This window comes from Polyodon spathula, chromosome 8 (genome assembly GCF_017654505.1).
Source record: "Polyodon spathula isolate WHYD16114869_AA chromosome 8, ASM1765450v1, whole genome shotgun sequence".
In the NCBI taxonomy this organism is placed as follows: domain Eukaryota; kingdom Metazoa; phylum Chordata; class Actinopteri; order Acipenseriformes; family Polyodontidae; genus Polyodon; species Polyodon spathula.
In genome coordinates, this window is record NC_054541.1 from 21488914 (window position 1) to 21501174 (window position 12261).

Below are 12261 nucleotides of genomic sequence, written 5' to 3' on the forward strand. Positions count from 1 at the left end.
ATGGCAGAGGAGGCTCTTATGCCTGTATGTCCCAATTGTATCTATATCTGATAAATGCTCCATTAAAAGTGTCACCTACTCCAGCACCTGGAAGTGATAGGCTAAGGTGGTTCAGGCCATGTCTTGGGAACCTCTTTGCTTAAATTCGATGAAAGTTTGCATTGACTTTCCTTTCAGTAAGTTATTCCATGTTATGAATCGGGTTGTGTCAACCTACTAGTTATATAATACTGATATCTGATTAACACACATGTTGGTCTGCTTATAAGATTTAGATTTACCTTTGCATGACCTTTTTCTCATGGTTCCGACTGCTGTAATATGGTGTTTATATCCTTGTATATAGTTCTCTCTCTCTCTCACACGCATTTTTTATATATATATATATATATATATATATATATATATATATATATATATATATATATATATATATAGCATATGTGTGTGTGTGTGTAATATATATATATATATATATATATATATATATATATATATATATATATATATATATATATATATATTATATATATATATATATATATATATATAGATATAAGTCTTGAACAGTAGTTTCAGCCCGGTTGCACACTTTGTCAGGTTCCTCACGACATCGGACAGCTAAGCCATTTTCCAATTACAAAACATTTTTCTTTCTGCATTACAGCACACACAAAGGTTTACACCGTACCTCGTTACGCTAGCGACAGCCTCTTGCCTTGTCATCAGCTGCCCTGAACAAACACTTTTTGTCCCCTGATATACCTGCTTGGTAATCAAGGGGCAGGTGTCTTTCATTAAGCTTAGAGCCAGATGAACCTCCTCTTGGCTCAGTCCTGCGGTATGCTGGGGAATGTAGTGCCTCCACTACCTCTCCTCGGCCTAATCTGCCAGACATCCTCCCCCTTGTACGAAACGCAATGGCCATTCCAAGGCCACTTCTTTCCCCCCCTCACCTTTTAAAATTCAGCCACCCCCACATTGTCCACTTTCACACATTGTTGTGGGCGGGCTTGAGGGCAGGTCAAACCAAAAACCAGCGACAAGGAAACCCAAAAGTGGTGGAAGGGTTGACTGGAGCTTAGGATGGTGACCAGATTGCAACAGCCAGCAGAGGTGAGAGCCCAGGAGCCGGCACAGCGACATCTGATCCTCCAGGGGGGACAAAGTAAAAGGCACAGTGGGAAACCCCAGTGACGTTTCCTCACCGCCTCCCCCTTCTTTGTAGCCAGTGACTGCAGCTCTTGTTCCGGTGGCAGCAACTTTTGCTGTGGTGCAGACAACTCCATTCTTGCCAACATCAACTTCCGACACCTCCAGTTTTGGCAACCCCCACGCTCTCCTGTTGTTCAGCAGTCGAATGCACTAATGCTTTTCACATCACTCTCCATGACATTATTATTTTTTTTTTAAATTGTGCTGGGTCAGTAGGGGCACAACACCATATGTGACCAAGCCCTCGGCTCAGGCTTGTTTGCAACCTTTAAAATACTGACCCAGAGACCAAAACTCAAACAAAAATAAACAAAACAAAACAAAACTCCTTAAGTTCTAACCATACGTTTTCTCTCAGGTTCCTCACTACTTCGGATGGCTAAGCAGTTTTCCGATTTATAAAGCAGTTTTTTTATTTTTTTTCTGCGTTGCAGCACACACAAAGGTTCACACCTTTCCTTGTTCCTTTATCGATAGCCTTTTGCCTTCTCACAGGCTGCCCTAAACAAACGTTTCTGTCCCTTGATACACCTGCCTGTTAATAACAGGCAGGTGTCTCCTGTTAAGCTTAGAGCCAGGTGAACCTCCTCCTGACTCTGTCCTGTGGCATTCTGGGGATTGTAGTGCCCCCACTACCTCTCTTCCCCCTAATCTGCCAAGATTATATATATATATATATATATATATATATATATATATATATATATATATATATATATATATATATATACACACACACACACACACACACACACACACACAAACACCCACACAGACAGTATCAGTCAAAAGTTTGAGTACACTTGCTGGAAACTAGTTTTTTTTCATAATTGACAATGTTTTATGTCATATACGTTTCTGCAAATACTTGAAAATGAAAACATGTTACAATATACAAAACGTGAGTATCAAAGCAATGTTGTCAAATCAAATGTAATCAAATTGAAAATTGTCTCTAAATCTTGGATTGTTCAAAATAGCCACCCTTTGCCTTAACAGCCTCACAAACACGAGGCATTTGGTTAAAAAGTTTCAGCAGGAAATCACCCGACATGTCTTCCCAGCTCTTCTGCAGCAATTCCCAGAGATGTAGGGCACTTGTGGGTAGCTTTGCTTTGACTCTTCTGTATAGCTCGTACCATACAAGTTCTATGGGATTGAGGTCTGGAGACTGGACAGGCCAGGTCATTAGATTGAGTTGTCCTTCACTTTCCTTCTTCGCCAGATAGTTCTTGCACAACTTGGAGGTGTGTTTCGGGTCATTATCTTGCGGAATAATGAAGGACTGCCCAAGTAGCTGTAATCCTGATGGAATGGCATGCCTCTGAAGTATGCTATGATAGCCATGCTGGTTGAGCTTGCCATGGACTTGGTAAAGATCACCAACTCTGTCAGCAGCAAAGCAACCCCAGACCACGACACTGCCTCCTCCATGCTAGACAGTGGGAACCACACATGCAGAACTCATGCGCTCACCCTCTCTGCGTCTTACAGATACTCGGCGGCTGGACCCAAATATTTCAAATTTTCACTCAGCGGTCCATAAGACCGACTTCAACTCCTCAAACGTCCAGCTTCTGTGTTTTTTGGCCCAGGCAAGTCTCTTCCTCTTATTCTGCACTCTTAACAATGGTTTCTTTGCAGCAATTCTTCCAGTTAGGCCAGCTTCACGCAATCTCCTCTGAACAGTTGATGTTGAAACATCTGTACTTCTAGTGGCATTTAGCTGAGCTTGTATTTTAGGGGCAGTTAATCTCCGGTTTCGCAGACTTGTGACTCGAATGAACTTGTTCTCTGATTCTGAGGTCACTCTTGGCCTGCCTGACCTTGTTCAGTCCTCATGAGTGCCATTTTCTTCAAATCGTGTGATGGCCTTGGCCACAGCAGTTACAGGCACTTGCAAAGTTCTTGCGATTTGTCTTAAAGATTGACCTTCGTTTCTTAAAGTAATTACAGACTGTCTTTTTTCTTTGCTTAACTGAGCGTATTTTGCCATTTTCTACTCCCTTACATTCAGGAATGACAAACTTGTGCCCATGCTACCTATATGTATAATAATCATAGACCCTCACCTGTTAATAATAATTGGTGACAGTTGGGTGCAAGTGCTTCCTAAATATCACATCCTGCTTCACAGTTCTTGAAAAAACCCCTCGCCATGCACCATAGGTTCTTTAAGAAATTACCTCTCTTAATATCATCTCACAAATACGTTTATGCTTTTTGTGCAGCCTGTTAAATGCTGCGTTCCAGGACTTTACTAAGTAATCACAGGATATAATTAGTTTCCAACGCAACTAACAGCCAGTAATCATCACGGCTGATATACTGACATTATGTGCAGCCTGTCAAATGCTGCGTGGGCGGTCTTAACGGGACAGTTGAGTTGCAAAAAACCAATGTAACCAAATTTTAACAGTCATTCATGTACAAAATGCACAAAAAAAGAAAAAACACCAAGTGCAATGCCTAACTGATAGCTCTCATCAGTCAACAATTCATGTCTTATTATAGATAATGACACAAATTGTTTCCTTCCAGTTAATGATACAAAACCTATTTGTCCTGTAGTAAACTACATGCATGTGTTTAAATGTAAAGAATGGCTAAATGTTTAGTATTAAAACACTGCTCTTTAATTCACTGTTAGTTTTCTTTTTTTTCTCGTAATGTGCTGTTATAGGCAAACATGAAAACTGCTTTATATCGTGTATGTTTTCGTCTGAAATTTAAAACTGCTTCAGTTGACAAACGGTTTACTCGACTAACTCGAAACTTCACAAGCATCATCCTTGACACTATAGCAATACGACTTTTAAGAAACTTGAATTAAACTAGATGGCTGCCTGATGCATTTTTGAAAAAAAAAAAAACTTTCAAAATGTTCTTCTGTGGAACAGTTGAAATTGCTGATTTTAAACTTGGCACATTGCAAACTAAACACGCTTAGACGGGTACTGATACTGGGGTTTGGGAGCCATTAAACTGCCAGTTCTAGTTGTTATTATTATTATTATTATTGTTATTATTATTATTTTTATTATCCTCAATGGCTTTTTGATGATTTATGAGAAAAACAATCCATAACGATATATACAGCTAGCTATAGACAGAATGCACCCACGGCATAAACTATGCAAAATAAACAATATTCTGTACAATAAATGACAAAATATTGTTTACTTTAACAGTATGTTTCGTATCAGGTAACCCCCCCCCCCTCCCCCTTCACGACAGTTGAGCACCCTCCAGTTTGAAAGTCTGGATCTGCCCGTGTGTGTGTGTGTGTCCCAAATCTATCTCAATATCAAATTATTTATGCAGATTTTTCTGTTTTATTCTGTTTTTTTGTGTTAAGTTTGTATTTAGTTGTGTATCCCTTTTAAAATAGACGGTCCTGTTTCTTAATTAGTTGAGGCCTGCACTTTTTGAAAACAGGTTACAGTTTCCAGTAAGGGATTGCCCTGGGAGAGGAAACAGGTGAAGAAAAGGGAATAGAGCATATGAGAGAGGGTACACAGGTTGTGGCATTGTTGTTTTTCTTGATTTATAGCTGTTGAATGTTTGAAATACACTTGTTGATCGGGTTCTTAGAAAAAGAAAAACAACAATCAATAGAATAAAATGGTTAAATAATACTGTAAGTATGATGTTTGCCTAACAGACTAACAATGATTGGCATGTATAGGGTTTGTTGTATCTTATAAAATAAGCTTGATTATACTGCATTTGTATTTTTAGCAGTAGTAGCAATACAATTATGTCTCTGTGAGCATATGTGAATTTGTTTTTAAATTCCATGATAGTGCGATATGGAAATGAACGATATCATAAAAATATTGATATTGGTGCCCACCCCTTATTTTATATTCCAAGTTTGCACATCCAATTTAACTTATCAAGCAAGAAACTGACACCTGCAGTAAATCTCCCTAGAACTTGTCAGCAAATAAAGATATTACCATTGAATTTGGTATATAAAAGTTTGATTTGCAAGTATCTTAAATGCAATGGCATGGTGAGATAAATCTCTAAAAAGTTATTTTTTATAATATGATCTTCCTGTCCATATTTCTGACTACACTGCATTCCAGTCTCCAGGCTCTGTTGAATTCAGGTCTTATGTGTGCTCCCTCTGCCCACAGCTTGCTGCTGGTTTCCAAGTTTTTCGAACACCACCCAATCACACAGGAAGAGGTGTGCTCAGAGGGGACCACACCAGTGTCTGAAGTCTGTCCGTCCCCCCCTCCCTCCGATTCCAGCAGGTAATGCATTATGTAGTGTCCAGTAGGTCATGTACAGTTTTAAATATATAGTACATATGCATCCAGAAAAATGGACTGCTTAAACCACCAAATTAGTTTGGTTTGGTTGCTGGACGTTGTACTACAGAAACACTTCTCCATTGTGATGAAACCTAGTCAGGAGATTCTAGCAAAATGAATTGAAAGAGTCTGGGGTAATATGGCTGTATGTATCTCACTTACCTTTTTACATGTAAATATAATGGATACTTTTTCATCATACTGATGAGTTCTAGTTTTGTACTGTATTTACAGCCAAGGCCATTGTACAGTGTACAAAGTTGGCTTTCAAAAATATATATGCTGTTGTGCCATACTATGGCATCTTCATTTTTATCGCCACCACACATACCAGTGAGTGTCCTTATAATCTTCACAGTGGCCGGCTTCCGTTAATGCAGTAACTTGCGTACATTCTCATAGAACAACCTGAAACTTCAGATAGTCAGATACAACCGAGGTCCCGAACCCTGTTGAAAAGCAGTTGACTTGCTAGAGGGAGGTACATTTACCACCACAGAAGAAAAGCAGACAAGCACCAGCTAACTCTAGGGTTTAGAGGTTTGACCACTTTTTCTTCCTTTGCCCTCATGAAGGTCTTTGTGCAACCCCACAACTTCACCTTCAAACTCCATCCCCATTCCTCAGTCATTCCGGCCAGGAGATGAAGACCATCGGAACCAGTTTGGACAGAGAGACCGGTCATCATCCGCTCCCAATGTCCACATCAACACCATAGAACCGGTCAATATTGATGTGAGTAGCTTATTGTTTTAGTTCTGCCAAAATTGAGAAATACAAGTCTAAGGAAGGTTAAACTTATATCACATAATGCCCAAGTCCTTCCCCACTAGGAACACTGTATTCTGTTCTGGTCAACTCACTTCAAACATTTTTGCAATTGAGATGGGCAGCAGGGCTAATCCTAGGACCACATGGCATTGCAGACAGATCAGCTTAAAAGAATAGAATCTCTTTTCTATTAAAGTAAAGTCCTAACCAGTGTAGATCAGGTTAACAGCAGTTATGAATTCAACTTTCAAACTAAATTCTGAATAAAAGGTATATATTTTCATAGCATATATTCCCGTCTCTAATTAACATTCCATGGTAATGTTCCAAAACTTACAACTAAACAACCTGAGAGTACAAAAGAGACCAGTTCAAGTGTACCTAGAAGAATTGATGCTGTTTTGAAGGCAAAGGGTGGTCACACCAAATATTGATTTGATGTAGATTTTTCTTCTGTTCACTCACTTTGCATTTTGTTAATTGATAAATATAACACTATGTAACACAATTTTTGTTCCTGGGTAGTAAGTGTTATTTCCTAATTGCTTATGCCTCAAAAGTATAGAAAATGGCTATTATTCCCCACAAACTTTGCTTTTGTGACCACTGTAAATACAGTATAATCGTAAATCTCGAAAAACTACTCGCTTCTAAATCTCTTGTTGTCATTTTTGTATTACTTTAGTATAAATCCATGTTAATTTGGATTCATATGTTGTTTTTGTCTGACTTTATGCGAACAAAAAGATACACATTTGCCCGTTTTCCCATTGGAAATAGTGATATTTTGAAATATCACTGTCCTGGTCACAAAAGCAAAGTTTGTGGGGAATAAAAGCCATTTTCTATACTTTTGAGGCATAAGCAATTAGGAAATAACACTTACTACCCAGGAACCAAAAAAAAAAAAAACACATTGTTACACGGTGTAATCTATTAACATGTCTGTTTTTGAAAGCATTCTTACTTTACAGCATTTTTTCACACCTGCCTAAAACTTTTGCACAGTGCTGATATATAGACACACACACACGCGTGTGTATATATGTATGTATGTACAATAGTATTCCAAGTCCACTGTATACAAGTTTAATTGATGTTTGTGCTCTGAATAGCACAGTTAATGTCTAGCCCCAAACAATGATGCTGCAGTTCCTGGCTAGAATTCCCCAAAAAAATGAAACTGTGGATATAATTTGGATTTGCATTAAATCTATTTATTGTTGTGCTTGTTTTTTTTTAGGATTTGATTCGAGATCAAGGGTTACAGAGGTCCGATGGAGGTAAGATTATTATTATTATTATTATTATTATTATTATTATTGCTTACAGCTTTAAAAGTAAAGAAAATAAAAGCAATTCATAGCTGTTGAACAGTGCGCACAGCTAAGCAAAAAAAAAAACAACTAACTTTTAGCAACAGTGGAGGACCAACATCATGGGGCTCTGTCGGTGCATCATTAGCATAACAGACTGACCTGGCTACCATAAAACAGACTACAAAAGAGCCTGCATGTTATTCTGTATGTTATCACTAGCTATGGAGTTGTTGCTCTTCCCATGAATGTGCCGTGTTCGGCTGTGTGTAATGTCACCCCAAGGATGGAAGTTATTGTGGGGAAAGCAAATGGTGGTCCCATTGAATACCTATAGACTGGCTGTTGCTCAAGGTGCCAACTGTGCCCTCCTCTTCCCTGTGGTCTACTGGTCCTACCTGACATGTATCATTGTTCTACTTGTTTCCAAGTGAGCACAGTTTGACTTTCCCACTTGCCTAAATCAAGTTGGGGGTGAAGAAGGGGGTTTGTATTTCAGATACAAAAAAATATTTATTCAGATACAATAAAAATATTAATCGGTTTCCTGCAACCCATCTGTATACATCTTTTCCCCACATTTTTATGTTTTCGTTAATTCTAAATTAGGGATGTGAAACGCTGTCCATGGTCCACAGTGGAAGTTGAGGCAACATGGTGCAATTTCAGTTCTGTCACTGTCAATCAGTCAATCTTTATTTTCTATAGTGCCTTTCATAGTGGACCACCATCACAAAGTGCTTTACAAGATGCAGTAAAAACAAGAAAATCCATAATACATCAAATATAGAAAAATGCATAATACATGATATACAGTAAAAAAAAAACAATGTATAATACATACAGTGGAAAGTACATAATACATGATAAACTAATTCTTCTCTAATGAGATTGTAAACCACTTTTCTTGAAAATTTTTGTTTAAAGAGCATCTCCCAGGTAACCCTTTACGATCAAGTCTTTATTCATTTTTTTTCACTCTTAATATTAAAATAAAAATCATTGCTACAAAATGCAGCTGCACAAACATTTAGCTCACAAAAGATGACACACATCTGTACGAAACCACCAATACAAAGTTGAAAAAACGGAAAGTAACTGTACCTAACTCCATTAGCTTATTTTCTTTGAACAGTTTGCGACAGCCTAAGATCTGCTGTGAGGTTTCCTGGCCTGTGATCTGTGTGTGTGTGTGTGTGTGTGTGTGTGTGTGTGTGTGTCTCTCTCTTCCTGCAGCCCCCCAGATCCAACCAGCTCGCTGCTTGAAGTTTCGACCCCGGACCACAAGCCCCCTTCTATACTCCTACCCCAATGACATTGTCTTTGATTTTGAACCTGGTCCTGTATTTCGAGGTAGCTAGGCTTTTGTGTCACACACTCACTCTCACGCTCTCCACTTTCACTATCACACTTTGCTGTTTGTGTCTCACATTCACGCTATGATTCAATAGAGATATAGTTGTTGGTTTTTTTTGTTTTTTTTTTTGGAGGGAGGGGGCACGTGGTATATGACCACGTGTGCTGGAAACTGAAAAACAACCATCTGTTAGTTAATAACAAAGAAACAAAAAAGGATTATGGTACAATTGTGCAAGGACTGTTTATGATGGAGTATGTCTTACTGTAAATAAGTTGTATCTTAAAACTTTGTAGTACCAGCTAATCGAAACAGTTCTCCAGTCTATACATTCACCCAGGAAATACTAGGATGAATGAATACATTTCGAACAGCAGCTATTTTTTGACCATTTTTCCACACTACGACCCCTTGCGCTCCAAATGTCTGTTTCCTTTGTTATGTATCTGTATCATACTTGCAAAAATATGAACAGTCCATCCCAAAAGTGCAGCACTTGTTACAGAAAATAACAAGTGGTGACTGCCAGCACTGGTCCTCTATTCACTGACCTGAATTCCTGTTTTTACCTGGTGTTTAAATAGAGTTTAAGCATTAGCCAAGTGTTAAATGTTTATAATTTTGCCTGAATGTTTAACCATTGTCAAGAATATGCAGAATCAAATATAGGTGTTAACCTTAGTGAACAGTGCAGCGCAATATATTTCATATCAGTATTTCTTCATTGACTGTTCCATATACGGTTAAATGCTGTACACACAGTCTCATACACTGATATATGTTTCAGTAATTTATAAAAAGTCATGATTGGTTCCGAACACTTCCACGTTTTAAGCCTGGCGACATCATACGGGAAGGATACAAAAACTATTCTCGTCTTTATGTGGAGACATGAATGAATGATGACATCACAAGAGGATGCAATTTTTTATCCATATAAATTAATGGGAGGGAACATTTTAATGAAAAAATATTTAGTATGTGTCCAAAACTACTTTTTTATTCCCAGCTATTTTCAATATTTTATGCATGGAAGGGTTACACGGTTTGATGCTAAAGGTTAAACATTCGGGAAATTAAACAGAAACTAACACTTGAATATCATTATTTCATGGACATTTTAGAACAGGGGTTTTCAACTTTCGATTAGTCCAGTTCTCTGTTTTAACAAGGATCTTTTTTATCTTTTTATGGCCTGTTAACCAGAAAGCAGATTTTAAAATGGAATTGCATTAAGTGATATAAACTCTAGTGGTGTACATCCAAAGTACAACAAGTTTAAAAACTAATATACTATAATATACTAAAGTATATATATATATATATATATATATATATATATATGTATATATATATATATATATATAATATATATATCTATATATATAATATATATTATATATATAATATTTTTTTATTTATAAAAAAAATAACATATTAGTCGACCCTAAAATAGAACGTCGACAAAATTTTGATCTGTTTTATAAAGTGCTATTAACATTTTACAAGTGTCATCTCGTCTACAGGGGTCCGAACCCTGAATATATATATATATATATATATATATATATATATATATATTATATATATAATTATGAATATATGATATATAGATATATTATATATATAAATATATATATATAATATTCTGTCCTCAAGAAAATCAGCAATCGTGACTTTTTTTCACTATGGATTTTGTAGCGTTATAATCTGACTATTTTTATTCTTTGTTGTGTTGGGTGCTGAACGGTTTGAAAGGGTGGCGCCCCCGTACCACAGCATTGTACATAACATGCAATCTGCACTGCTGCTTTCCAGCACCCTGCCACCTCGAAGACCCATCATGCCTCCCCTGTCACTCTACATGCTTCTTGTTTAGCTTGGCACCTTCATGTCACAAGAGCAAGAGATTGCCTTCCAACCTCTCTCTCTCTCTCTCTCTCTCTCTCTCTCTCTCTCTCTCTCTCTCTCTCTCTCTCTCTCTCTCTCTCTCTCTTTCTTCCACCCTACTCTCACAAGGCTCAACAACAGGTCTCTCGGCTACACCCCCAGCCTCTCTCCCAGGCTCTTTGACGAACGTGAAAGCGTTGCAGAAATCACCTGGCCAGCAAAGAGAACGCAAGTCATCCTCCTCTTCTGAGGACCGCAATAAAATGGTAAGCCTGGTGTTTTCTCTGTGTGTGACTTGCATCTAAGGGCCTCTTCACACTGGACTGTACTTGACATAATTATGGCTGGCCGAAATAGTTCTTCAAAATGAAACAGTGCTCGACGAAATACTTTAGACTGCCATTGCCAATAAAAATCTTTTTTTATTTCCTGAAAACCTGTAGAAAAACGAGAGGTTTATCTGTTTTCTAATCTTTCTGGTCTTCTATTTTTCTGAAAAGACTATGAAATAAATGGCCTTCAGCTGTAAATTTAAATAAATAAAAACAAAATTGTAACAAAGAACTGCATTACAGTCAGTGGGTGCGGGGGTATGCATGGTGGTTTTGTGTATGCCTGTTTTCATGAATTCTTCATTCTGAGGATACCGGCTCCACTCAGAGCCCAGGTTCTCATGGTTTGTGCCGTAGCTAATGAGTCCCATTTTCCTGTTCTCAGAAAACCCTTGGTCGGCGGGATTCCAGTGATGACTGGGAGATCCCCGAAGGACAAATCTCTTTGGGTCAGAGGATCGGCTCGGGATCATTTGGAACGGTCTACAAGGGGAAATGGCATGGTATGGAATTAAAACCGTTAGAAGGGGCCGTGTTCACGTTGAAAATAGACAGACTTTTGACCTTGTGGTTTCTTTTTAATGATCTTAACATTGGTGGGTCTTAATACTGGCATCCTAAAAAAATTAAGGTACTGAGGTTTGTAACAAATTATTATTTTTTCTCTAGGTGATGTTGCTGTGAAGATGTTGAATGTTACTGCTCCCACGCCTCAGCAGTTGCAGGCTTTTAAAAATGAAGTTGGAGTACTAAGGTAAAGGAGACTTTTTCAAGACAATATTCATACAATGTGTTTGTGGCAGCAAGCACAGATTTGTTACTAAGCTGATGAACACTTTATTTAATTTACTTTTCACATGAATTGTTGAAAGTAGCATTTTCACTGCTGTTCCATTGATTGCCCTTCTCCCTCTGTAAGCTGCTTTGTTGAGGTTTCAGAAAGGAGAATAGTAGTAATGAAAATGAGTGCACAAGACTAAAATCCTCAACAAATTGTGAGCAAAGTCATATAGGTCTGTGAATCAGTCATGCTCTTAGTGGTTTAGTTGAACAAA

The 12261-nt window shown here is 37.9% G+C and overlaps 1 protein-coding gene across 3 annotated transcripts in view; it reads left to right on the forward strand.

Annotated features, from left to right (window-relative positions):
• The window catches only part of LOC121319596 (serine/threonine-protein kinase B-raf-like), a 67093-nt gene that overhangs the window by 22005 nt on the left and 32827 nt on the right, over positions 1-12261 (forward strand). For 2 of the 3 annotated variants that reach the window (XM_041257187.1, XM_041257186.1), the window contains exons 7-13: positions 5361-5480; positions 6116-6275; positions 7555-7594; positions 8864-8980; positions 11004-11140; positions 11592-11709; positions 11876-11960. In XM_041257187.1, coding sequence (XP_041113121.1) covers positions 5361-5480; positions 6116-6275; positions 7555-7594; positions 8864-8980; positions 11004-11140; positions 11592-11709; positions 11876-11960 — 777 coding nt within the window. The remainder of the gene's footprint in view (positions 1-5360; positions 5481-6115; positions 6276-7554; positions 7595-8863; positions 8981-11003; positions 11141-11591; positions 11710-11875; positions 11961-12261) is intronic. The other variant, XM_041257188.1, reaches the window with a different exon arrangement.